General features: G+C 39.6%; 3 protein-coding genes across 14 annotated transcripts in view; 2 read left to right on the forward strand and 1 right to left on the reverse strand.

The window, feature by feature from the left end:
* FAM126B (family with sequence similarity 126 member B) overlaps nt 1-1,016 on the reverse strand; it is a 59,281-nt gene extending 58,265 nt beyond the window's left edge. For 5 of the 11 annotated variants that reach the window (XM_021400823.1, XM_021400821.1, XM_021400822.1 and 2 more), the window contains exons 1-2: nt 951-1,016; nt 442-485 (exon numbers count right to left, since the gene is read on the reverse strand). The gene's annotated coding sequence lies outside the window, so the exon portion shown is untranslated. The other 6 variants (XM_021400814.1, XM_021400817.1, XM_021400815.1 and 3 more) reach the window with 5 other exon arrangements.
* NDUFB3 (NADH:ubiquinone oxidoreductase subunit B3) lies at nt 1,110-5,625 on the forward strand. Of its 2 annotated transcripts, none has more exons than XM_021400850.1 (3): nt 1,110-1,384; nt 4,125-4,266; nt 5,372-5,625. In XM_021400850.1, the coding sequence occupies exons 2-3, from the start codon at nt 4,127-4,129 to the stop codon at nt 5,526-5,528; spliced, it is 297 nt and encodes a 98-aa protein (XP_021256525.1). In that variant the 5' UTR covers nt 1,110-1,384; nt 4,125-4,126; the 3' UTR covers nt 5,529-5,625. The 2 variants fall into 2 exon arrangements, with proteins under 2 accessions (XP_021256525.1, XP_021256526.1); XM_021400851.1 differs by lacking the exon at nt 1,110-1,384 and adding an exon at nt 1,446-1,612.
* On the forward strand, nt 8,127-25,503 carry CFLAR (CASP8 and FADD like apoptosis regulator). Its single transcript, XM_021399930.1, is given in 12 exon segments — nt 8,127-8,551; nt 13,683-14,114; nt 14,940-15,045; nt 15,695-15,830; nt 15,995-16,092; nt 17,113-17,164; nt 17,930-17,979; nt 18,797-18,875; nt 19,167-19,168; nt 23,870-24,378; nt 25,340-25,469; nt 25,471-25,503. Coding segments are annotated over 11 exon segments (1,491 nt in total). The 5' UTR covers nt 8,127-8,551; nt 13,683-13,818.

A 27,731-nucleotide genomic window follows, 5' to 3' on the forward strand; every position in this document is an offset into this window, starting at 1 on the left:
CCTGAAAACTAGAAGCAGCTTCACATCAGGTATTAAAACACCAAACCTGCAGTCAATCCTAATGTTCTGCCAGTACCACGCTACAAAACAGTGTTTATTCTCATTCCTATATGTACATCAGAAATGGATAACCTAGAGTTTGCATTCAGCTACAGAGAAACAGCATTACCATAGCATTAAGAAACGATTTAAGATCAAGTCACTGAGTGGCTGTCTTTCCACATTTCTTTCCAGACAAATGGTACTACATATTCAACCTTGAAGAATATAGACAAAGAAAAAAAAAATAGTTACTCAAATAGTGACACTATCAACACGTCATAATTATATATATCAATGGCATGCAAAACTCCAGGCTCCCCAGCGATGAGCACTCAGTGCAAGGAAGAAGCAATCTCACCGGAGAAGCAGGTACTGAGAAAACCTTTAACTTTCAGTTACCTTTCAGCGCAGCTCCAGGATCTCACGCCGTCTCCCCACCTCCCCTATGGAAACAAACAGCGATGCCCTCTCAGGACACACCCGCTAACAGCCCCCCCCCTCCCCTCCCCTCCCCTCCCCTCCCGCTCAGCCTAGCGGGCCGCTCCAGATCTCCCTCCCCTGACAGAGGCAGCCCCCGGGGGCAGGCAGCGGCCGGGCCGGGGGCGGCCGGGCCCAAGGCTTACATAAGTGCAGGGACGCTGCCGCCCGTCCGGTGCCCAGGAGCCACCGCTTGAGAGGAGAAGGAGGCCGAGAGGAGGCTCCGCGCCTCAACGAGCGACAGCGGCGGGAGGAGCGGTTCGCGCCCCCGCACACGGAGACCCTGCAGGCTTCCGTCCCTGCAAGAGTCAACGAGCAATAGCCATATCGGGAGAAGGGAGCAGGAGAAAGAGGAACCCCACTGCAACCCCTGTCCAAGCCCCGTCACCCCACAGTTCTGGCGCGCACTCTTCCCGCCACCACCCCCTCACCCCTTCCTCCAGCGCCGCTGCCGCTGCCGCCACCTCCAGCCGCTGCCAGCCCGCAGCCCAACAACGCGCCCGCCCATTGGGTCGCTCCCGCCCCAACAAACCCCGCGCTGATTGGTCGCGCTCTTCCTCGTCCTTCGATCATCCCCCCTCCTCCCCCCGCTCGCACCTCTGCTTGAGCAGGCGGTGTTTCTGCGTCCGCGTGAGCTGCCTCGGTGAAGCTCCGCGGCGGTAGCACTGCGGACAGGGGGGGCTGAGGGCAGGCAGCTTCAGTGCTTCCACCAGCACAGGGCGGTTCGGGGGGGGGGGGAAACAAAGCGGAACGGAAGCTACGCGGAACTCTTGTGTCCAGCCGCGCATCCGTTAGCGGCTCCGTTCGCTGACTTCCGCTTCCGGACAGCGGTTGTGTCCCTGGCGGAGGGCCGTGGAGCGGGCAGGTACTGAGCACCTGGAGCGGGGACCGTGGTGGGGAAGCAGCCGCTGCCCGGTCTGTAGCACTGCTCACTCTGCGGTGCCGGGGAGAGCGGGGCTGTCCCAGGGCAGGCCGTGCCGTGCCGCCCGAGCCCTTCGCGTTCCGTCAGGCCGCCAGCTGCACCAGCTCTGGGCCGCGGCCCCCTTCTCGGGACAGAGGGCACCCGGCTAGTGCCGCAGTGCGGCTCGAGGCGGTGCGTGGGCCACTGGGGGGGGGTGCTCGTAACCCCAAGCGGTAGGGGGTAAATAGTGGTAGGAGAGCAAGGTCATGAATTTCTGTGGCAAGGTTATAGAGAGATGGGTTTTATTTATTTATTTATTTATTTATTAGGATCAGGAGACGTTTTTCAGGTAGTAACAGTGTTATAGCTCTTGTTCAGATAAGCTGTTCCATCCCTTTGGGCCCCTGCAGCCAAGGCTCTTCCAGAGCTGCAGGCTTTGAAACTGTCACCTTGGCACCGTTGCATTCCAGGCAATTCTCCTAAAAACTAGGGCATTAAGTCAGCTCTTTGCTACCAGATACATGAAGTCTCACTGCATTGTGAAAATAAAGACTTCAAAGCCATCACTGAATAAAATTGTAATTACACTAGATTCTGAAAAACAAACAGTGGCTATAGGGTTGTACAGAGTTGTTTTTTTTCAGAGGCAGAATGTAAGTTTTCCTAAAACAATATTAACTACCAAACCTGCAGAAGGGTCTGGAGGAGTCTCAGGGGAGACCTTATCGCTCTCTATAACTACCTGAAGTGAAGGGAGGTTGTGGTGAGCTTGGGGTTGGCCTCTTCTCCCATATAACTACCGGCAGAACTAGAGGGAATGGTCTCCAGTTGCACCAGGGGAGATTCACGTTGGACATTAGGAAATACTTCTCCAAGAGAGTGGTCAGGCGCTGGGATGGGCTACCCAGGGGATGGTGGAGTCAACATCCCTGGAGGTGTTCAAGAAACGTTTAGATGTGGTACCGAGGGACATGGTTTCATGGGCAGTGTTGGTGGACAGTTGGACTGGATGATCTTAGAAGTCTTTTCCAACCTTGGTGATTCTATAACCCTAAAACCTCTTAATGTTTAACACAACTATTTCTAAATGTAGTTGTACCTGCATCCAGTAGTATAACTTTAAAGACTTTATTATGTCTTACTGTGTCCTGAAATTTTAGAACTTAAGTTTTAAAACATTCTTAGTGACTGCAAGAAATAAATGCTCTTTAAGCAAGTATCAAAGTTAAACAACTCTTGCCTACTATTTAAAGAAAATGATCAATTTTCTTACAGCATAAGTGAAGTTAATGTTTTAAGAAACATGTCTTTTAACAGCTTCCAGCTTATTTGCTTTATTTAAGGAAACAAGATTTTTTTGTCAGAGGGTAGTTTAGCTGATTATCCTTCTGCTGGATGTGTGCATTACAATTTATGGGTCAATGATACAATAATGCTGATTGCATTTTTAATCCGTTGTTTCAGCTGATCTCATTGGTTACTGTTAGTTTAGTATTAGTGCGTGAGATGCACTGGTTTCACTGACAGTGCTGAAGACTGAAAAAGAAACTTGCCGTTTAACTCGTTTCTAAGATCTGTACCATTTCATTTAAAAAAAATGTTTCTTTTAATTAAATAGAAAAGGTCTGCCTTTTTTTTCAAAGTAGTATTGTTGAAGAGATGGTGGCAAAAAACAACAATAATAACAATAAACATCTATTTGCTGCTGTAATATGAAAATCTTCTAAGTGTTCAGTGTGCTATTATGGATGCTTTAAAGCTAGCAATTTTGCCTATTTTTAATATTGTTATATGTGCATAAATGTTTTTAATAAGCTACCATTTCATAAGAATTTTAACATCTAACGTAATGCCCTATTCTTTTATATTTACATTTAGATCTTCCTCTACTATTCTTTTTTTTAAAAAAAAAAATTTGATAGTCAACTGTGGTGAGTGAATGTAGATTCAATTAAATTGTTTGAGTAATTCACAGGTTTTCCTGTCTTTGAATTCCAGTTATTTGAAGGTGTTGGTTTAAGCATGATAGTATTCTATAAAAGTGTATGTAGGTCACTAACTTGAGATTACTTTTTTTACATTCTATATAGTGACTTGTAGTTGTGAAGTTATCTCTACTTCTCAAGCCACGTGGCTATTTTTAAATTCTAAATATGGAATCAGGGATATTTTACTGAGTTAGTATGAGGAAGAATCTGTAACATAGTTAAATAATACACAGATTCTTCCTGTTTCTGGGCAACGTTTGTGTTATGTTAATGCTGCGTATTTCAAGGCCCATGTTAATGGTCTTTTTTTATTAGCAAAAATGCCATGTTTTCTTTCCTTAAATAAGATAATGTTATTATTTCTTTGGAAATAGTTTTACGTGGAGACTCTTGCCTTCAGACATATGGCACATTAGAGTAGCCATGAATGATTTCAGACAAAATAGCCAACTGTTGCTATATATGGGAAATAATTAATAAAACCAAGCACAGTTTGCTTCTTTATCACCTGCTTCTGAAATGCAGTATAAAGTCTCTTAGCTCTTTCTTTCAAAGGCACGCTGTTCACAAAGCAGAAGAACGCTTTGCGTGCAACGTTACTGCTTTGGAGTGTTTTTGTAACCACCTTGCTCATCCTGTAGGGGATATGGGTCCTTCCAAGTGCATGGAAAACAAGCTGACACTCCCTGAGAATTGAAATTTATCTTTGCTTGTAGGTATGGGGCATGGAAGTGAACATGGCCACGGCCATGGCAGAACAGAACTCCCCGACTACAGACAGTGGAAGATAGAGGGTACTCCACTAGAGGAGGTCCAAAGAAGGTTGGCTAAACGGGGTCTCAGGGATCCATGGGCTCGGTAAGTGCAGGACCTTCAAAAATGGTACTGATATGTTGTCTTAACATTGGTGGTTTTTTTTCCCCATTGTGAACTGTGTAAGCTTTGCTCAAGTACTCTTCAATCTTCGTGAATGAAATACTAAATGTCCTGTGTTGTACAGCTCAGTTTTCCTGTAAGAGAATAGCTGCTCGTGCAGTTTTTATAGGAGCCTTCAGAGCAAAGGTTTTACCTGTTAGCACTTTTTTTTTTCTTGTAGTGAGTTGGAAGTGATCTGTTAAAAACTCGCATAATGCGACGTCTGGAGGAGCTTGAGGTTGACAGCAGTCTTCTCCATATCTGTAGTAAATGTACATAAACGTACATATTCCTTATAAATGTAGATTAAGCTGTGTGAAAGATGTCATATTTGGAAATGTCTTTTCCAAATAAGTATGCTGTACTAGCAACTAGTAGACACTCTTCCGTACTAATATGCCTTCTCCCTGAGTCACAGAAACCATTTGCACAAGAGAAGAATATGATCTGTGAACATAAATACTTTACCCCCTCAGTAAAACCTGCCTGCGACTGAAGTGATGGTTCTGATCTATTTGCTTGCTTATGCGCGAATAATGTTTCTTGTGTGTTGTTTTCGTGGTTGTTTTTTTTTTTTTTTTTACCTTTTCTTAAAGGCTACATCCTTAGAGGCTCAGTTTCTTTTCCATAGATTATGCTGGTTGCATGTGTTTTGGTTGGAAAAACTTTTCTTTTTAAGACTAAGCTATTCTAGATGTTGTGTAGGGTAGTAACTGGCCTTTGCAGTTACTCTATCCCTTGCAGGTGTCAGTGCACTACGTTTCAGAGTAAAATCAGAAGATGCAACAATTGTGTAACTAGTTTAGGGAAGTGAGTCTGATACTGCATTTGTGTTACTTGCATCTCCTGTAAGCTGTACCTCTTAAGAGTTAAGAGCTGCTAACATGAACTTTACTGTTACTTGAATACTTACATGATAGAAGTGTTATCATCTCAGTGCACGTCCAGAAATAACCTCCTATTTTTTTCAAACAAAGAACTTTTGTCATGTTTATCACACTGGCTCCACTGATCTTGTTTTATTCTTTTGGTTTTACTTTCCTTTTAGTAATGAAGCTTGGAGATATATGGGTGGCTATGCAAAACCTGCCACCTTAACAGAAGTCTTTACTAGGGGACTCAAGTGGGGATTTGCAGCTTTCGTCGTTGCTCTTGGCATTGAGTATGCCCTGTTTCCCCCAAAGAAGAATGGAGGACATCACTGAAGATCAAATATGACAGTACTTTTCACTACTAAAATGTACAAAAGCCTGCTGCCCACTGTACTTATAATATGCATATTAAAGTCTATTACAGATAAAAGCGTGTTTCTTTGACTTTATTGCACTTTTGTGAAAGGATCAGGAAGTGTAGCCGAGTGATTTCCTTTACTTCAGTCTAGGGAAGGAAAACAAGGAATATATATACTCTTGGGTTTGCTGTACCATCTTTTAAAGGAAAACAATCAGCCCTGCTCTTTTAAAGTCCTGCCAACATAGCACTGAGTGAAACTGAGAAAGTGTGATGCTTTTGAGAGAAAAAATTCTATTTTATTCCTTACAGATTTAATAGCTGTTATTTGCTGGTAAGGGATCTTGCATTACTTGTTATTTTTTAAAAGTATAACTTACCCACTTTTGTCTCTCAGTAAGAAGTAATGCTACCTTAAAGCTTTAAAAAGTACCCCAAACTGCCCCAAAGTGTGTGAAAATACCCAAACATATGCTTAATCATATTGAAGATGCTAATTTACAGATGCTGTGCACCAAAATAAACTGTTCTTTGTAATATTCAGAAATTAAAACTCATGTTTCTGGCACATTTACTAATACTCATACTGATACTCAGCAATAGCTGTACCTTATCTTAGTATGACCTCCAATATACTTGAGTGTAAATTAAGGAAAATGAAAATAGAGAACAACTGTTTTTTTCTAGTATACAGTTTCAGTTATAATTTTGCATTAATACAGCTTTCTTACACTATTTTAGTTTTTTTATATTTTTTCCTTTGCATTATTCAACAATTCCTAGAGTGCTTTTTGGATGCCTGCTGCGAGCAGAGCTAGGAATTAGCACTGGCTGGATATCCTATTTTAAATCTTTGTTATGCCCTTAGTAACAAAAGAGAATGCAGTTATACTATCTAAGTTTTCAATTCAGACAATAGGGTAACTGTGTCACTGAACAGAAAAGCAAAACTGATAAATGTTATGTACCAGCAGACAATTATATACTGTGCTTCCACTGTGAATAAAGTGGAAAGTTTCTTGAGGTAGCTATGTCACATGCTGCAGGTTTATTAAAATAAAATTGAAGCGCCTTTCAAATGGCTTAAAAGTACCTTTAAAAAATATATATTTACGTGACATTTCTAAGTGGAATTATAGCAGAGCTTTATTTTTAGAGCCAATAAGCATCTGGTGTTGTGAGAGGGCAGCTGCAGTGTTCAGTGGAGCTTTACATCTCTGTGTGACATTGCTCAAAGCCCTGTTCATAGGGCAAATAACTGTTTTACTGAATTTCTTTTCTTGCCTAAGTCTTTTTCAGACATCTCTATGCAGTTCAATTGCTCTGTGGAAAAGCAAATCAAGAACATACTGTGTAAAGTCCACTGCACAACTATTTCCACGTCGTCCCTTAGGTAGGCCCACAAAAAGCATATACATTTGCAAAAGCTAATACTCATTTTTCTCCCCCCTCTATCTGGGCCTAAGACTAAGTTGTTTAAGATTACTTCTGAACAACAATCTAAAATTCAGTTAACTACTAAGAGTCAACATTACATGGACTATTAGTGAATCTTAGCTTAAGGTGCACATTTCTCATTTCAGCTGTTCTCATAGTTACTTGTGCTGTACGTGTGTGCTGACACAGCTTTCCACTGCCTCCCAGCCACAATGCCACTCTTCCAGAAGCATAATCATTATGCTTCTGGAAACTCTGCAATAGTTGCTCTTGGTTTCAGTTTCTTGTTGGTAAAGCTTGTTTTCATATTCTTCTATAAGTATGCTTTTTATTGGTCTCTGTTCTATACTAAATGCTTCAGAGTCTGAAGTGAGGTTGCTGCAAGTTCCTGTAGGATCAGTCTTTTAAAACATTAGTCCTGCTGCTTCATTGACATAGGAAGCGGTTCTATTAAAAACAAGCTAACATTTAAAGGTCTCTTCCAACTCAACTGATTCTACTCTGTGATTTACACCAGCTGAAGATGCATTTTTCTTATCAGTAGCAGATGAATGCAGATTTAGAAGTTACTGCAAGCACATTTTCAGAATGCATAACATTGGTGTGCTGCCTATCTTAATTGGGCAAAAATATTGTAAGATACTAATGTGCTCCTCTATAACTTTTTCTAACAGATCGTTTGGTTTATCAAGAGTTTATTGTATATGACCATGATTTTACATAAATATACTAGGCATATCAGCTGTCATGCTGGACGAGCATCAGTAAAATTCATTAATTTATGAATCACTGTGGGATCATTCAGCGATGTAATAGCTAGGCAGCATTTCAGCCTCAGCCCTTAGTTACTGCCTTAATTTACGATGAACGTATTTTGCCAATATTGTGGAATATAAAAACATTATACACAGACAGCTCCTATAAGATACACGAAATAAAAGTCTGTATCATAATACTAAGCTTTCCTGAGAATGGAGTCCTACCTGCCAGCCTCACGAACGGAAAACCATGAAGGTAAATCTTCACCATCGGAAAAACCGGCGTCAGACGCCGGCCGTGCAGGCGCGCCCCCAGCACGCCTCACCCGGAGCCATTGCGCGGCCGGCGGGAGGCGCCGCAGCCTCTCATGTGGCAGCGGCAGCCATCTTGAAGGAGGGGCGGTCAAGGTTGCGCAGCTGGGTTCGCTGTTCTGAAGGAAATGACAGAACCAGAAGCGTAGCGCTTCGCTTGCCTCGCTCCAAAATACTTAATAGCCGGAGTCACGATAAATTGTAAGGGCTGAGGAACGTGGCGCGGCAGAGAATAACGGAGGGTAAGGCAACAAAGAGCGCTGCCCTCGTCCCTCAGAGAGGGGGGATCTCGACCCTGAACAGCGACTGCTGCTATCCACGCGCAGGGGCGGCTGAGGTCTCCAGTAGCCTCGGGAAGTATGAGGGAAAAGCATTTAAGTCGTATTCTGAAACATAGAAGGGTGTCACTCGCCGCCCTGCTCGAAGCCCCGCCCGTTTCCATGCCGGACCTGGCCCCGCTGCTGTAGACGAGACCTTCCCGGCGCGCTTGGGTGCGTTATACTTCCCGCTCTTCTTTCCCCGTGCCCTTCTTTCCGCACACCCTGCGCGCTCAAGCCAGGCGCAGCGCGCTCCGGGAGCGGGCTCGGCTGTACGCGGGCTAGCCGCGCCGGATGTGGGGTGCGGGCCTACCCGTGCTCCCGGGGAGACGTGAAACCCGACACTGCTTTCTTCTCTGGCCGGTTTTGGCTTGGAGACTTGGAGATTCGTTTCGCTTCGTTTTTCCATGTGTATTTAAAGTGACTAGTAAGAAAGTGGAGTGGAAATGTACATAAACTCCCTGGAGTAAAGCCAGTTTTACTTAGTTTATTTTGATGAGGAAGACTGGGGAGCTTGCCATCTTTAAATGGCATTTTGCGTGATCGCTAGTGATGAACATGGAAAGTTACTCAAGCGTGGCTGAGGAATAAGAAGTGTGAGAGGTTCTTTCTGGGACTTCTGCTTTCTCTTCTTGTTCTTTTACAGGGAAATTTGAACGCATGCTGTGTAGTTTTTAATGCTGAACAATGGCAGATCGTACAGATTTGAAATGTAGGGGCTTCCACATGAGCTTATCGCGTGAAGGAAACAAAGAGCATTTTTCAAATAACTATGCCTCTGATGTTATATCCTGTTTTTACTGCTGCAGAGGCGGTTGCGAAATGTCAAACAAATACTGCCTGAAATGACAGGCTCACTTAGACCTAGTTTAGAGCGTGAAGCCTTTCTTGATTTGTTTTGAAAGGCTTTCTTAACACGAGACTTGAGATATGACCCTATCCTAATTAGTACAGCATGCTATTTGCCTTGCTAATCACACTGATATTTTTGAATGTTCTGCAATATCTGCGTTGCAGTCATGGGAGCAAAGGTTTCAAATATGGTGTTAAAACATCGAAGAGTAAAATTGAACCCTGTACAAACATAGCAGCCTCAGCTTACTAATGCTGGCACGGAGTTGCAATAGCGTTGCGTGTCCTTGTGCATGAACTTTTAGTATGTTTTACTTGCTGCATAAAAAAGATGTCCTTGGTTTTGGTTCTACTCTGTATGGACTGTTCACAGCGTGAAAAAGCTCAAAAACAAGAGCATGATTAAGTTTATTTGCATCAGAGAAGCTGATTAACATGCTGGTGGGTTTCTGTCTGTTTCTCTAGTGTGGAATGGAAATGACTTGTGCTTTAAGAAATAAACATGTTTGCTTATACTCTCAGATGTTTATTCTAAAAAAAATCAAAAAATCTTCTGAACCTTGTTGACGCAGTCACAAGTCTGTATAGACTTAGACAAATAGAATTGTCAGAAAGGTAGTTTCCTGTGCAGTGTTTGAGAAATTAAACATTAGGTGTCAAATTTAAAAATCTTACGTTTTGTTCAGGGAAGCCTGAAAGTAAATGAAGACCAGAAATTAGTATTCAGGCACACTTTGATGTTAGCCTCCTTCAGTTTTTTCTCTCAGCTGTTTTTAGGGGACAGGAGGACTGATGGGTCCTAGAATTGATAGTTTTATTTCTAGAGATGCTTCAAGTATCAGAAGAGCTCTTTTTCTGTGAAAATTTGGAGTGATAGTGAACTAAAATAGCCAGACTTACAGAAAACTGCCTCCCCCATCAGTTGTTTTCCCTTACTGTGCCTGGGGCTTTCCTAGTTCCTTTAACAGGAGGAAGGAAAATTATTTTTGTGCTCTCTGTGTAGGCCAGTGTCTTTCATTTACTCCACCCCTAATGTGACCTTTGAGTATCGGTGGTGATCTAAGACTTCAGCTATTTGAAATGATTAACCGTCTTCCTGCTCCAGAAGCTTTGCATTGAAATATTTACTTACTGAACACTGCACTGAATAGAAAAATGTTCAGTATTTTGTTGTGGCAATATTGGCAAATCACATGTGCACAAGAGCATGCAACCTGCTGGGGCAGCTTTACCTCTGATGACTATGAACTTTCATGTCTTTCATGTTGAGAAGATATACCGTTTTTTTCTCACCTCACGTTTTTGGACGCAAAGGTAATAATTCTGTTTCAGATACTGAAGCTCTTCATGTTGCTCTTAGTCATTCCCCACTGAGAGCACTCAGGGAGGGAGTGCTATAAAGTCATACATTTGAATTCCTCAAGTGCTTTTGAAAATCCTGGGTGTAAGTCCGTGGGGGGTGCTTTCCTATGGCAGTGTTTTCCGCCTCCCCTTCTGGAATACATTCCGTCTCACAAAAAAGTTTTTGTTTTTCTGTGGAACTCACAAGTATCTGATGTAAGTTTGAAAATCAAAAGTTAACAGTAAAAATGCTTTTCCCCTGATAGAACACTGCACAAAACATTACAGTTCATGGGAGTGGATTCCCTGCCTGAAAATTTTCCCAGTGTGCCCTTCTGCAGTTATACCAAGCAGATCCTTGTGTGAAACAGCATGTTCAAAAGTACACTCATTTTGTCTACTCAGTTTGTTTTTGTTGGAAACACTTCAATTACTTTTCAGCTTGTTCCTAAATGATGCGATGTAAGGAAGAACACTGTGCCTGTCTCTTTCGGGTTCTGAAGAACAGAAGTGTGTCTGAGGATGTGCTGCTTTTTCCTGGTTCTGTCCTGTAGCAGGAGTAGCATAATCATGCATTTTCTCTACATGTTTAAAAGTATGTGTTGAATGCACATGATATATGGTACATGTAGAATCGACTGTTTAGGAGACTGATAAGCAAAGGTTATCTACAGCCTTGTTACTGTCAGCTGCTTTTGAATACTCTGTGCTTCTGAAAATGAGCTAAAGTGGCCTCGGTGACATTTTGAGTATTGCAGATACATTAGGTCTCATTTGCATGGTGGTACAGAAGCGTAGGTGTATTTAAACTGAGTAATACTTGGGTCTTCTACTGTGATGAATTTATGGTATTTTACAACAGAAACTTGTGTTTTGCTTCTGAAGGTGGCACCTTGGGGTCATTGCAGCTGCTTGTGTTAAAATCCCCTAGTGATTTAGACGTGTTACCAGAAAGATGAATGTGATTATTTTTTGCTTTTTTTTCTCTTTAAATAGTGACGTCTTTTCCTGCTACTGTGGCTGTCATAAAGTGGACGAAAAATCCACTGCAGTCTTTGACTCCATAGAAAATATGGCTCACTAGGGTAGATGTAGATAAAGACAGACTTTGCCATAGGAACTTGAGTTTGATTTGCTGTTTCAGTGGGTAGTAGAACTTACCCTATGGTTTACTCAGATCCAGCTCTTACACATTCTCTGCGTAAAGTCAGTTAAGTCCATAGAATTATTTTTTCATTTAAACAGCTCTGAAATGATAATTGATTTTAAAAAAGCTTTCAGATGAGTTCACCTTATCTGCATATTGCACAGACACAGTATGTGATGGTGAATGTGACTTCCAGGGCCGAAACTGATTTAAAAAAATGTTATCCTGGTCTTACAGTCTTACTGTGTATTAGTCCTTGAAGCTCTATTGGGTTTTGTTTTGCAGATTGGTTTACACAAAACCATATGCAGTGTGCTGCTGAACTGCTTGTAAGGACTAAGATTTATCTTCAGATTGCTCATTCAGATTTATCTTCAGATTGCCCAGCAGTGTGCCCAGGTGGCCAAGAAGGCCAATGGCATCCTGGCTTGTATCAGAAATAGTGTTGCCAGTAGGAGTAGGGAAGTCATTCTCCCTCTGTACTCAGCCCTAGTGAGGCCCCACCTCGAGTACTGGGTCCAGTTTTGGGCCCCTCACTGCAAGAAAGACATTGAGGCCCTGGAGCGTGTTCAGAGGAGGGCGACGAAGCTGGTGAGGGGTCTGGAGCACAGGCCTTATGAGGAGCGGCTGAGGGAGCTGGGATTGTTCAGTCTGGAGAAGAGGAGGCTCAGGGGAGACCTTATCGCTCTCTATAACTTCCTGAAGGGAGCTTGTAGTGAGCTGGGGTCAGCCTCTTCTCTCTTGCAACTAGTGACAGGACGAGGGGGAATGGCCTCAAGGTGCACCAGGGGAGATTTAGGCTGGACATGAGGAAACACTACTTTTCTGAAAGAGTGGTCAGGCGCTGGAATGGGCTGCCCAGGGAGGTGGTGGAGTCACCGTCCCTGGAGGTGTTCAAGAAACGTTTATATATAGTGTTGAGAGACATGGTTTATTGGGGTTATTGGTGGTAGGCGGATGGTTGGACTAGGTGATCTTGTAGGTCTTTTCCAACCTAGCTGATTCTATGATTCTGTGATTTCATCTTTCTCAGTGTACATAATAGGGATCAGAGAGGGACAGATAGAATTTCCACAGTTAGTGGCGATGGAAATCGATCATAGCACCCTAGTTACTTTGTTAATCATGAGGGTTTTTTTCTTTCTAGTTTTGAATTTTTATTTCGGTTTTCAGTATGGTGAAATGTGAATATCACGTGATGAAAGAGGTGCTCTGTGGTTTTACCTGTGCCTTCAGAGTTAACCACTTGGCGTACTGAAGGTTGGAACTTTTTCTTTGGGTGGTTCTTTGACCTTTTTGACCATGGAGAGTGTGGGGGAGGAACCCTTCAAACCCCAGTAACTCATTTAGAGTGCAATCACTTTAAGTGATATTAATAAATAAGACAGTCTATACATTCCTGAATTTGAAGGTAACTAATGTGTAAAAATATTGCGTTATTGTGTTTTTTTTTTAACTTTGAAGTGCGTACCTGATAACAGTGTTTTTATATGTGGTTGGTTTGTTGTTGTTTTTTCATTGTTTTGTCTACAATGGGTGGTTACATCACATCTTAACACTTAAAATGCTTCCTTTAAAATGTCTTGAGACATTTGGGCAGGAGACTGAGTGGTGGGCTGTTGGAAAGAGGTCAGAGCTTTAGACTTCAATTGCAGTTCTTATTTCCAGAAACCCTTGAAATAGTCTTCTCCTCAGCGATCTGATGACTCTTGTTTCACTTCCTATGGAATTCACAGACTTGTATTAAGGTAATTTTACTTTAAAAGAACTTCCATTTTTTTTTTCTGATTAGTATGACCTACCAAGTACTTTTTGTTCTGTAATGAACATCTGGGAGAACCCCTTGAGAACAGGAGGTTCATGTAAACTAAGCTGGCATTTTAGTTATAAGTGACATATGACAAATAGGAGAATTAACTGTGATCTTGTGCAGTAGATTTAGAACTTTTTATTCCTCTTCCACAGAATTACTTACATAAAAATGCATACAGTTACGACTGAACGCCAGAGACATGCTGTAGCAGATACGGACTTCATGTCATGTTGGCCTCCTGTCTAAAAGAAGGAAGGCTGGCAATTTTAAAGGGACATTAAGAAAGTGATGACCAAGTGCCAAGTGCCAGCTGTCCTTATTCACCAGATTGAACAAGAATTGGATAAAGAAGAAGATGAGATGATGGTTTTCCTGTGCCGAGACCTTGCTCCTGACTTGGCTACTGCTGACCTTAGAGAGCTTCTGGTGGCTTTGAATGAAAGGGATCAATTATCTCTTCTTGGTTTGTCTGAGCTGTTGTACAGAGTTAAGAGATTTGATTTGCTGAGGAGGATCTTGAAGACTGAGAAGACAACAGTGGAAGCTAATCTTACCAGGAATCCCAGACTTGTCCCTGATTACAGGTATCTATTTCAGAAAGCTACTGTATTTTCTTCAAAATGTGTGTTTGTGTACTTTTTGGTTTGTTTAATATGTCTTGAAAGTGAAAGTAAAGCAGAAAAGAATGTCATATAAGAGTTATAATAAAAAGATTGTCAGGTTTAATCCCTAAGATAAACCTTAGTAACTTGACAGTCAGGACATTGGAAGCATCTGTCTTTAAAGGGTCGTTTATCTTAATTTATCAAAACTGTGATGATTGTGTAGTTCTATACTAGAAAAAATGATGCTTTATAGAAGCGTCATTAATTGAGTATATTGTCTTTTCTAGCTTGCTTTAGGCACGCAGCCTCATCATAGCTTTTCTCGGGTGACCTGTCCCTTACTGCTCTCTTCTCTTTTGGCTTTAAGAAGCTTAAATTAAGAGGATATAGTGATCTTCCCTAAAGGATTTCAGGAAGAAATACATGTAATCATAAGGAAGATTTTCCTGTGTCAACATCTCACTGAAATAAAAACCCTATCGCTACTAGGTTAAAAGTGAAATATGTGTTACATTGTCTTGTATTCTCTCTCTTTATCTCTACTGAAATATTAAGGAGACTTATATTTCTCCAGCAATCAGTCTGAAGTAACTCAGGTGCTGACAAGCAAGGTGAGGTATTTTGTAATTGGATATTGGAGCAGAGTAGTTTCGTGTTTGGTTTTTTTTTGTTTTTTTTTTTTTTTAATGTTGTTGAACTGGAAATGTTGCCTCAAGACTGGAATGTGGGAGAGATGGGGTAGTTGAACAAGGATAGGATCTTGTTAAAAACCAGTCCTTTAGAAAAGTCTCAACTTTATTTCAGGGTACTAATGGTAGAGATTAATGAGAATCTGGAAAAAGAAGAAGTGAGTTCTCTTGTTTTTCTACTCAGAGATTATGCTCCTCGAATGAAAATGGCAAAAGATAAGGTAATACCTTTTTTCTCATCTTTTCCTCTAGAGCGAAGAGGGTTTAAAGTAAAAAGGGAGGTGGCTGGAAGGAGCAGAGGTTGTACCACAATGGACGGTGATGGAGGATTAGGTAGAAGTGTGAAAGTAGAAGCGGCTTATATTTCATTCTTTTGTTGATGTTCTTGTTTTTAATGCAAGAAAAGAAGCTAAAGAAGTAGTTGGAGGGAACTCTGAAGAGTTTCTGTAGTGAACAGGGTTAGCATGAGTCTCAAAGGCAGAAGACACACTGTAAAACCTTTCTTCAGTGTTACTAATTGGAAAATTCATGTCTGTAGGATCTCAAACCTGTGATAGTATTAAATGTGTCTTGATGTGCAAGATCACTTTTTATGTTTGTGCTCTTGATAGGGTTTTCTTAATAATGTCATTCTTTGTATATTTGCATTCTGAATATTTGTTCCGAGTGCCAAATAAAGTGAGGATTCAGAAAGCTGGACCACTGTGCGCACAGAGCACTGAAAGCTCCTTTTGAATTCTTAAAATTAATCAAAGCAGTGTTCGGACAACGCTTTCAGAAATGTGGTTTGGGTTTTTTTGAGTGGTCTTGTGTGGAGCCAGAAATTGGACTATTTTGTGATAACAGTTTGGTTTTCTGTTGCTGTTACAGAGTTTTCTACGTCTAGTTATTGAACTGGAGAAACTAAATTTGGTGGCTCCAAATCAACTGGATTTGATAGAAAACTGCTTCCGAAATATTCACAGGATAGACCTGATTAAGAGGATTGAGAAGTACAAGCAAGAAGGTAAAATACTTTTGCACTGCTTAGTTCTGATAGTAAGGATCCAATGTAGTCTTACTGAAGACAAAGTTACAAGTTGGAGTATTTGCATGCTCCAAGGAATTGGTCTTTTCATACAAGTCCTATATCATAGTGTATTTCTCTGTGTGTTTCTGTTCAATTTTCAGCTTTCATATCCTCTGTTCGTTCTCAGCCTGTGTATGTAAATGCCCTTCAGGCATCTCTCCCTAATCTCAGTCTGATTGATCCTCCTTACAATTCAGGGGTAAGTATACAATAACTCAGGCAGATCCTTTATATCTAAATATTACAAGAAATTGAGGATTCATCTTTGCAAAGCCCAAGGAATGAGAAATTGCTAGAACAAGAATACTGTTCAGGTTATATTTGTGGTTTCTGTTATGTACTATGTGTAAGGCCTGATAGAAATTTTCTGACCGTCAGATCTCTTTGTGGCAGCTTCTGTGATTTTTATATTTTTTCCTTATTTTTTCTTTGCAAAACACAGTGTTCTTCTTAGTACTCGTGGACTTTGCAAAATCTTGGGAAAGCAGCTTTTAAACTTTAGAAGCAGAAAGTTATGGCTTGCTTTTAGCGATAGCTTTTCAGCTGTTTTCTTTGCTTGTGTTTATTTTAATCTGATTTTAACCAAAGTCTCTCAATATGTCAAAAGTCACCAACTCAATTATTTCCAGTCAAATCCTATTGTGTGCAGCATTGTTTATGTTTGAATTAGGTCTGCTGCTGTAATAGTATTGACCTTTCTTGAAGTCTTTAATCTTTCATAAAAATGTTTTCTGATATGTATTTAATAAATACGTATCAAGCTTACATACAAAACACCGCTGATCCAATTTGCTCTTACAAACAAAGCAACAGCTTTGTTTTCCAAACTACTAATGGGAAAGAATTTGCACTGACTTTCCATGTTGTGAGAATATTATTTTAGTTTCCTTTTGAATTTTATGAAAGTTTCTACTTACTGCTATATAGGTAACAAAACTTGTATCTTTAGAGGGACTTTTACTTGTTTTACTGCCATAGGAAATAAGCTTTCCTTTGCTGTTCTTGGAAAACTGATAAATTTTTGAGGATTAGAGAATTTTTCTCCTTTTTTTTTTTCTTTAATTGTTGTTTTAAAATTCTAAGTAGTGGATAGCTTTGAATCCTAAGCATGTAATCCTTTTGTTGAGTTTAAATATATATGTATTATCGTGTGGTATTTTGAAAGGCATGATTACTAGTTTTGAAAGAGAAAGGGAAACTAAACTTTTCTTCATTTTAGTTTCAGAACACGAACAAAGAAAAATCACAAAATGGAGAAATCTTTTTTCAAGGTAAGAGTATTGTATCTAATCTTTGCTGTCTAAAGATCAGCTGGTTTAGAGCTGTATGATGAATTTCACTTATTGAAAGAACAGCTTTTTGGTGGCTTTGTTTATGGCTAAGCCAGTTAATGTCACCAGGAGCAGAGAGTATTTGGTAACTCTGAAAACTGAGCCTTGTCTTATTCGTTTTGCTTGTGTTGCCAGATCTTAAAATTTTCTTGGAATTGCTGGTGCCTTCCAGTTAGACCACTTTTAAACAGAATAAATATTAATAAAGTCATGGAAGAGGTTAACTAACCAGCTTTGGAGGGCAGCGTAGTGCATCTGTTCCCATGAAGTCTTGACTAGGAAGTTTTTGCATCAATTTAATTGTGGACCCTCCACCAGGCCAGCCAGGAAGTTGTCCAGTGGTTACCAGGTTCTCACCATGTGTGTTGTAGTCTTTTGGGGAACTCAGAATACCTCTCAAATACGATGCTTTTAAAGAGACTAGTTGACTGAATTCTCTCAAAGTACGGGAGAGATGGTTTTTATTGCTTATTGTTGTGTCATTTTCTTTTTCTAGTCATTAGTAATGTAGAGTGCAATCCAAACAACGTTTTATTGTGAACGTTTTTGTTGTTTTTCTGCTTCAGTACCATGCATAGGAACTAGGAGATCTAGGTGAGAGAGAACTTGACCAAACTGTATAGGTTCCTTTTTAACTGATTTGCTGTCAAGGAAATAGCACCAATACCTACACACTGAGATTACTTCTGTATGTTTTAACCACAGAAGAACCAGTCCACACGTCCATTCAAGAATCAGGACCAGCATCACATAAGGTAAGAGCTTTAGCATTTATGATGCATGTATGCATATAAGTTTAAAAAAAAAAAAAGTAGATATTTGTCTTAGTTTTCCTTAGGTTGTGTTTAAACTTTTCCTTAACTGCATGCAACGAGAACTGTATGTACATTCATAGCTTCATTGGCAATAAATAGATTCTGTGAATTGCTTTAGCAGAATGCAGTTTTAATGTAAAATATTTGCTGCTAATATGCAAGCAGTAGTGTGCAAAAAGCATCTATGTATATTGTGCACGTATGAGCAGAGGCTAAGTAAAAACCTGCTGAAAATCAAACCTCTTGTGTCTTTATTAGAAGTGACAGGGCTTCTTTGTGTGCAGTAAGTTCTGTTCTTTAATTCTTTTTCATCCTCCTTACTCTCCAGACAGGAGAAATGCTTTCAGGAAAATAATGTAGAAGTACTACAGAAGGATCACTGCGCTCATAGGCCAGGTCTTTAAAAAGCCTCTCTACCCTGTCTTCACTCTCGAACTTCCTTCTCTCGTTCGTGGTCCAGTCTTTGTTTATGGATCGTTAATGTAATAAGACAGAATAACAGAAGAAGATGAAAGTTAAGGTCATACAGGAAATAGGGAAAAAAAAAAAATCATGAATCCATGTCTCCTGAAGTTTTGTTACATAAGTAAAACATATAGGTATTCCAGTAGATATGCTTTTACTAGTTACCCTATGGAAAAGCAACAGAATATGGTTGAAAGGTCTATAGTGATTAAACACAAAAGTACAAAAGAATCCAGTCTATAAGCTAAGAGAATGACATAACAATTTGGTATTTATCTTTTGCTTTCCGCAGGTGTTGAATGATCGGTACAGAATGCAAAGCCAGCCTTTAGGAGTATGCCTGATTATAGACTGTATTGGTAATGACACGGGTAAGTCTCTGGAAATTAAAGTTCCTCGTTATTCTCAGATAATTAGAACAGTAAGAATATTATCTATATTTTTCAACCAAACTAGAGTCATGTAGTCTTGGTTAGCTTGTCTGTCAATTACAGTTAGTCGTCTAAAGAATAGAGTTGGGAAGCCCAGCCCAAGATTCTCTAAATGAAAGAACTTAACAGGGGATCGGCTGATGTCGGGGGAAGGAAATTACATCCAGAGAGACCAGCAGAGTACTTATGCTACAGCCATACAGCAGGTTATTGGCAGGGATGGTAAAGAAGATGTCTGCCACCATTCCATAAAAATAAAACTGTTGCAGGCTGGAAGTGTAATCATATTGGACACCACAGATTTTTGAATAGCTGAAAGCAAACGGTCCTTTATTAATAATACACCCGGTCCAAGTTGCATGTTGCGCAGTTTAACTGAAACTGTCAAAATAAAAGGAAAAAAAATACTTCTAGAATTCAAAGTAATCGGTATCGTGGTTAAAATGTGAATTCTTCTGATGTCCTTAGCAAAAATAAGAATCCAAAAATAAGGTCTTTGCATAAGCAAAAAAAACAAACCCACAAAAAACAACCCCACCCTTCCCACTACCCAAAAAAATCATTGGAACACATGAGGCTAAAATTAAAATAGAATGCTTGCTGCCAATTTTTATTAGGCTAGGAAATACAGGAGAAGATCAGTGAGATATCTTTTTTTTCTTTCTTATAAGGACCATTAGCTGACAGATCAACTACAATTATTGACGCAGTTAGTGAAGAGAAGTGAGTGCAGCACACAGACACAGAAAGCAAAATCTTGCTGTCTGCTTGATAGTATTTTAGGTAAATTATATAAAATAGTACAGTTTGGTTTGCCAGTTGGGTTCAAGAAACTAAAATTAATTCAGGATCCTGCCAGGTGTGGACGAAGTACAAGGGAAAACACTGAACTTGCATACTTGCAACTGGAAAACATCCTTTGGAATCTGTCTTTCTGCCTATCCCAGCAAGTTTATGAAATACCTTTGTAGCAAAATTAAATATTTTTTTTTAAAAGCCCACAAGAATGCAATTACTGTGTATAGAAACTAGGTTGTTCAATCTAATGTACTTCATTTCTACTCTCAAAAAGCGTTACGCCAACTCTGCCCCAAGAAAACAAAGCCTGACAAGAAGTGAAAGACAGGGTCAAGGGTAGGGCTTTTGAGACTTTAAATAAAACAAATAAGTAAATTCTGCTCTGTGAGGAGGCCTACTTGTTCATTTCTCCTTTCTTCTCACTTTTACAGTAGCTTTAGAGAACAAACACTTTTTGATACAAGAAACTTATTTTTCATCTGGAAGGCAGTAAGCTATAGTCTGGTCCAGGACTGAAATATTTACTTAAGAGTTCAGTTTCTTTAAAGCAAATGTAAAAAATATTGCTTGAGAAATGTCAGTATAGGGAGCTAAAGAAAACGTGAGGTTTAAAAATGGCCTTGTTTACAAAGGTACCTCTTCAGATTTCTTTGTAATAGAATGTGAGCATGCGTTGACCTGAGTTATTAAACAGGAATATTTTACTGTGGCAGGCCTGAGTTCTTTAGATGAAGCGGTAAGTGTAAAAGCAGAGAGGGCACATATGCTTCAGAAAACAGGTAGTAAAGAAGGAACTACTATGCCTGTTCACAATCAGAGGTGCGTAAATTTAGATCTACTCTTCATTTGAAGGAACAGATCTTTTTTACTGGCAATGTAGACTCCTTGATAATTGGTAATTGCAATGAAATACAAACATATGCACAAAGCTTAAAATGTGCTGTTCTTGTGCTCATGTGAGCACTTCAGTATTTGCACAACAACAGGAAGTGTAAATATGAATAAGAAAATCCTGCTGACTGGAAAGGACAGAAATGGATTATGTGTTCAGCAGATTTACATGCAAATCATGGATTTTCTGCTGTTGTGCCAAGATTACTCAAAGCAAGCCTTAGTGTGCCTCTGTCTCCATACATTTGTATAGCACACAGAAGGAATTAAACCATGTTTGTGTCTCAGATTTTTAAAGTTACCCTCATTAAAATGAGCATGTGCAGGGCATATGACATTGTTTCAAGGAATGTTTTAGAAATGTGTTGACTACTTGAGAGTTCTCATGACACACTGCTTCTGAAGTCTGAAAATACCAAAGAGAGAAAAGGGCAAGGAGAAAGTTAGGAATTATATCTGTGGCATGCATTAGAGTCTGCAGCTATCCCAAGATTTAATATGAGGAAGCTGAACCAATGATAAATGCTATAAGATCAAGTATCACAATGATTAAAAATGCTCAGTACAAACAATATGAATTCATCAGATGCTGATAAAGTTCAAATGAAAATTCTCCTTGTTTTTCAAGCAGACATTGGTTCCTCTTGACTTTTTCATTTCCATTTGGAAATCAGGTTTTATCCTCGTCTTATGAATAGAGGGAGAAGGGTAATTTTTGACATAAAGAAGGAAACTCCTTAAAAGACACTGGTGGTTTGTTGGGGAATTGTTGCTGATCTAGGGTTGCTGCATGTAATCTCTTGTTTCGTCTTGCCTCAAAGTGAAATTGCTGTATCTCAAACTTGCCATGCGTAACTTCCAGTTGATTTTTTTAAGCAATAGTATCAGCTCTGACAGTTCGGGTTTATTATTTTTAATTGTGATACTTAGTGTGTGTATGGTCTAAGGTGCTACCGAGGTTTGTATCTTTGTTTACGCGCACGCTAGTGAGATAAGGGAATTACAAGAGCACTCTCCTTGCTGTAACTTTCTTTTTGCGTATGCACTACTGCCCTCTAATGGATGGAGTGCTTCATTAAGTATCTAACTACTGAATGGTACTGAGTTACTCCTGGGGAAAAATATCTTTTGAATCGATCATGTCTTCCACCTGAATTTTCAGAGCATATTTTATTGTCTAAAATAAAGGACACTTTCTTTTCTACTTCCAAACAAGTGTAGAATACTTTTGAAATATTATACAAAATTTAACAAAACCCTTTTTGTAGCTCCCATTCATCACCTCGCTATAATGCAGTGTGTTTCTACCTTGTATGTTGTTGATTAAATTTATTAAATATGTTTTCTGTTCTCACTATGTACTTTTTGAGGGGAATAGTGTGCTAGTGCAACTCCTGCTTTGCTGCTGGTTACCTCTGAAATTAGCTTTTACTAATTAGCCATTGCTAATTAGGGATTGTTAAACTTCTGAAGTCAAGGAACAGCCTAGCTTCTTGGGACTGTAAGGCACTTTTATTAAAGTGGTACTTGTTATCTCCTGTTATAGTTATCAGAAGCTGTATGTGGGCAATGTATTTATGACTCCTACTAAAGATACAATGCTCCAGTTATAATTCGTAGTAACAATCTTCTGTTTCTCTGAATGTTTAAATACATTTGTATTTAACCAACATCACTTCTATATTAATAAACATCCCAAGTAGTTTTTCAGAGCGTAGCACGCTTTCTTGCAGCAAAAGTTAACATGGGTAAAACAGATAGAGATAGACAGACAGATGTAAAATATATTGCTGTCTACAGTTTTAATTTTTAGGATATTGTTTAGCATTTAGTTTCTGAAAATGCCATTTTGTCATCAGGCTTGTCACAGTTCTCCACCTGGAGCTCATCACATTTATAGAATCATAGAATTAGCTAGGTTGGAAAAGACCTACAAGATCACCTAGTCCAACCATCCACCTACCACCAATAACCCCACTAAACCATGTCTCTCAACACTATATATAAACGTTTCTTGAACACCTCCAGGGACGGTGACTCCACCACCTCCCTGGGCAGCCCATTCCAGCGCCTGACCACTCTTTCAGAAAAGTAGTGTTTCCTCATGTCCAGCCTAAATCTCCCCTGGTGCACCTTGAGGCCATTCCCCCTCGTCCTGTCACTAGTTACAAGAGAGAAGAGGCTGACCCCAGCTCACTACAAGCTCCCTTCAGGTAGTTGCAGAGAGTGATAAGGTCTCCCCTGAGCCTCCTCTTCTCCAGACTGAACAATCCCAGCTCCCTCAGCCGCTCCTCATAAGGCCTGTGCTCCAGACCCCTCACCAGCTTCGTCGCCCTCCTCTGAACACGCTCCAGGGCCTCAATGTCTTTCTTGCAGTGAGGGGCCCAAAACTGGACACAGTACTCGAGGTGGGGCCTCACTAGGGCTGAGTACAGAGGGAGAATGACTTCCCTACTCCTACTGGCAACACTGTTCCTGATACAAGCCAGGATGCCATTGGCCTTCTTGGCCACCTGGGCACACTGCTGGCTCATGCTCAGCCGAGCATCGACCAATACCCCCAGGTCCGTTTCCTCCACACAACCATCCAGCCACTCTGCCCCAAGCCTGTAGTGTTGCCTGGGGTTTTTGCGGCCAAAGTGCAGGACCCGGCACTTGGTCTTGTTGAACCTCAAAGTTCATTTAAGTCCATTTTATATAATAGTAAGCATAAATGACTGCAGTAGGTTCACTTTTGACAGATGAAAACAAGTCTCTGTTGAATTATGTACTTCTCTTAAAAAAAAAAAAAAGAAAGAAAGAAAAACAGTCGAAGTAGCTTTGAAAAGTTAAATAGTTGAAACAGACTTTCCCTGCTATTCAGCATGTTCCTTTTCATATCAAGTATATTCTGTGGGAAGCATTTTCTAATGCCCTCTTGCCTGATATTTTAAGTCCTAGAAACGTGGGATACTGGCTCTAAATGAAAGCACACTAACGTCTGTGGGATTAGGAAAACATTCCATGCCACAAAACAATGCCTTTGTCAGGAAGTGCATAAATGATATTAAAAGACAATATGCTTATAGGATATATATAATGTACTGTGTGATCAACACCGAGTACTCTTGATTTTTTTAATTACTGTGATGAAATAAGCACCCTGTTTCTAGTGATGAAATACTATAAATTCTGTAATCCTTAAAGATAATTTAGACTGAGTGTTGAGATACTACTGTGACTTAATTACATCTTTCTTTTCTCAGATGTTAGAAGAGACCTTCAGAGGCTTAAACTATGAAGTTCATTGTCACAAGTACTTAAGTATGACCACCATGAATAAAACATTGCTTGAAGTTGCAAGGTTGCAGAAGCACAGGATTTGTGACAGCTTCGTTTGCATATTGGTCAGCCGTGGAAATGCTCAGAGCATCTTCTGTACAGACCTCACCTTTACTGGATTCCCTTTAGAGCAAATAAAGAAATACTTTATGGCAGACTCATGTCCTGAACTCCGAGGAAAACCAAAGCTCTTCTTTATTCAGAGCTACATTGTGCCAGAAGATGAGCAAGAATGTACTAGTCTGGAAGTAGATGGAAATGATAAGAAAATCATCTCTAATGCGAAAATCCCCTTGAAAGACACTATTCCCCAAGTAGCAGATGTCTTTTGGAGTCAGTGCAAGGTGGACGTGTCTACGCTAGAAAAATCTCCAAGGTCATCCTCATATTATCTGCGTTGTCTGGCTGAGCTACTCTGCAATCCTCATAAAAGGTGAATAAAAATCAGGAAAAAAAGAACCTTTTTTCTAGGACAGCCTACAGTCTTCGAGAAAGTTCTGTTAAATTTCATCCTTCTTGGTCCTGAAAAGTGCCTTCATGCAATGTCCTAAGTTAAAGGACAAGTGTACCTGGTCCTGGAATGATGTCACAGGAAGGTAGTCTAGAGTGAGAGTGAAGCTTCAGATTCTAGAGGGTAAAATAAGCATGTTATGGCACTGAGATTTGTAGAGTAAAAAGGGAAGAACCTGGGTGTAATGTATATCAGTGCTATAGAGTTGAGGTCTTCAGGCAGGATTTGAAATCATTCTTCTCCAACTTATGAGGTGTACACCTAGCTTCCTGTCAAATTGAAGATTGCCTCTTAAATTATTAAGAATGACCTTGCTTGCAGATAAAATGTCAGTGTCTGAGTTTACTCGGGAAAAAGAGCAGTTGAGAGGGGAGGATTTTGTTCTTCATTTAAGTATAATTCACCCACACTGCGGGAAGCCACGAGTTTTTCCAATTTATAATCTTGAATTAAAACTATCAAAAGACATTAATCTATCCAAAGAGATAACCAAGGAGATCTGAGCAAAAATCAAATATGCTTGGATATATACATTTACCAACAAATATTTTCATTGTACAGCTGATCTACCAGAGCTAGCAACTGTTTTTCAGTGTAGTTGTGGGTTAATATTTAGTATTTTTCACAAACCCTGAAATCTTGTAAAGAAAGCACAGATCATCGTTTCGTTAAAATCAATATCACAGCAGAGATTTGGGGTGTAATGAATTTATTTACAGAACGCATATTCAGCTTTGGGTTTTAAATGCGTAACTTCTGCAGTAAAAGGCTGAAATTTGAAACTTTCTCCTCACTGAGCCTATAGTTATCTTCCATCTTGTGGATTCTTAAATAGTGTCTTGCTTCTTTGTCTAACAAAAAGCTTTCCCTTCTGTTGCTGCAGGAAACTCTCTATATTAGATATCCATACGGAACTGAACAGAAAAGTCTACGAATGGAATAAGACAACTGACCCAAGCCAGCAATACTCACTTCTGCTCCAGCACACACTGAGGAAAAAACTTTTTCTTTCTCCCAGTTAACTGCTATTGGAAAGGACATGTCTGAAGTAGCTAATGAGGAACACTTCCTCTGACCCAGTTTCAACCACACTTTTACTTCAGACATTATTACTGCACGTGTGCCTATTGCTACCAAACCCAGCTGTTTAGGAGCATTTTAGGGTGCTTCTTTAAGCACTGTAGATTTTAATATGAACGACTGAAAGCCTGGATGGTAACAGCAGCTGTTGTATAGATCGGCAACAGATCTTACCAGCAAGTGCAACAGGTAAACAGTGTGGAAAGAGCTTTAAACTGTACAGTTGTTGGATTTTCCAGGGTTCTGTGTTTTTATTGTTTGGTTGTTTGTATTTTAGCGTTCTTGATATCAGTGCACTGATCTAGGGTTTTCCTTTGTTGCTTAAAACGAAGACAGGCCAGTGCAAATCATTGAAATTCAGCATGCAAACCATTGAAATTCACTGGGTACTTTCTCATCACTTAAAACACGTCAGGAGAGGATGCCTACTCAGCATACCTCCATAGACTTAAGCAAAACAGAAGTAAGAGAGGGATGGCCTTTTTAAATAATTTTGATTCCATCTGTGTGGTGTATTAGAAGTTCTAATTCACCCAGGATCCTGTATTGTCAGTCCTATCCATAGTACACAAGGATTGCATGCTAATAAATCAGACAGTCTGACATGTTTTGTGCTGTGTTCTCCACTGATACAAAAATGACTCTACATGTAGCAGGGCTTCATGGTAGTCTGTGCAGTTTAAAAAAATAAATATTGGGATTTTGGCAGGGATGCTGAAATGCAATTCACTGTGTGGTACCAGGCAGAGTTGTAGAAGTACACTGTTTACCACATTTGAACCAAAACGTAGCAACCACTGCTTCTTGAGACCAAATGAAATTATCCCAACACCCTCCCACACACACCTCTTTTGCTTATGGAAAAGTTTTATCAGTTTATTAACCGTTTAGGTTTTTTTTCCAAGTTACTCTAATCCCCCAAGAAGAGGCAGTGGTGAAAGTTGTAGCGTTTTTTTTTTTTTCTCCAATAGAACATGTAGCAGCCTAACACAAAAAGTTCAGCTGACTTTGTTATGTAACAGTATAATTTGGGTGAGTTATGTTGAAATTTATTGATGAGTTTATAGCATTCTCTTCCCTACTTACATAGGCTACTTGCAAACTTTTAATGCTACTGTAGTCTCCTGACCAGGAAAAAATGGATTTTTTATTCCTCAATATTATGTTGTACTTCTAGATGTTGGCTTGACATTGTTTTTGATAACCCCATGTTTTATTTATTCTTTTAAAACAAGCTTCTTATATATCAATTCAGATGGAAAACAAATGAGTTTTCAAGTAGCTTCTGTAATTGAAAGTTAAGTCACGTTTATCTGGCTTAGTAGATATCTAACTCCATTAAGCTCACCTAAGTCCTTCCTTGTTACGTGGTATAGGTCCAGTTTCTTCCTGGCTTAAGAGGTTCGTTCCTAAACCGCTGATTGAGGAGAAACCCACTGAACAGGTTTTACCTTACATTCTTTAGCCATCTATATAAGATGTTAAGATCACAATATGTATTTATTTATATGAATATACAATTTTGTATAATATATATAAAGTACGTTTTATATCATTACAATGAAGTCTTCGGTTGTTATGTCTTTAATTTTGTAAATTTTATAAATTTGTTTTTTGTATTCTATTTTTTGTGTTGATGTACAAAGTGAAATACATGATTGTGATGAAAAATGTTTGCAGAAATTCGAAAAATATTTTGCTGTATTACAGATTTATGTATCATACTTCTATATTTCCACTTGATAACGTAGTTTCCCTTTGAAGAAAAGTATATGAAAACTTTTTAATAGCTTTCAATTGGAAAACGTAACTCCTAATTGTATCTTAAATTAGGGGCACATGTATTATTTGTGTTACTGTAATTTTTTGTAGGTCCAGGTATAAGAAGAAAAATGATAGTATCTTTTTCAAAGTCCACACATTCTCTAAAAACTTGTGCACCGTAAGCATTAACGTAGAAAATACTAAATCCAATTTCATTATGTTATAGGTCTGAAAATAAATGCATTTGTAGTGTTGACGGGGAAGGTCAATTCTTCCTTTCAGTTTCTACTTTATAAGAAAGAGCCTGTTAAACTGTCTCTTTCCATACACTAATTGCATATTGCTTCTGTCTTTAATGGTAGCTTATGTCTTAAAATTATATTCTGATGTATTCCACACACGAAAGTAGAAAACTTTAGAGCTTTGCATCA

The sequence above is a fragment of the Numida meleagris genome, chromosome 5, assembly GCF_002078875.1.
Source record: "Numida meleagris isolate 19003 breed g44 Domestic line chromosome 5, NumMel1.0, whole genome shotgun sequence".
Taxonomy (NCBI): Eukaryota; Metazoa; Chordata; class Aves; order Galliformes; family Numididae; genus Numida; species Numida meleagris.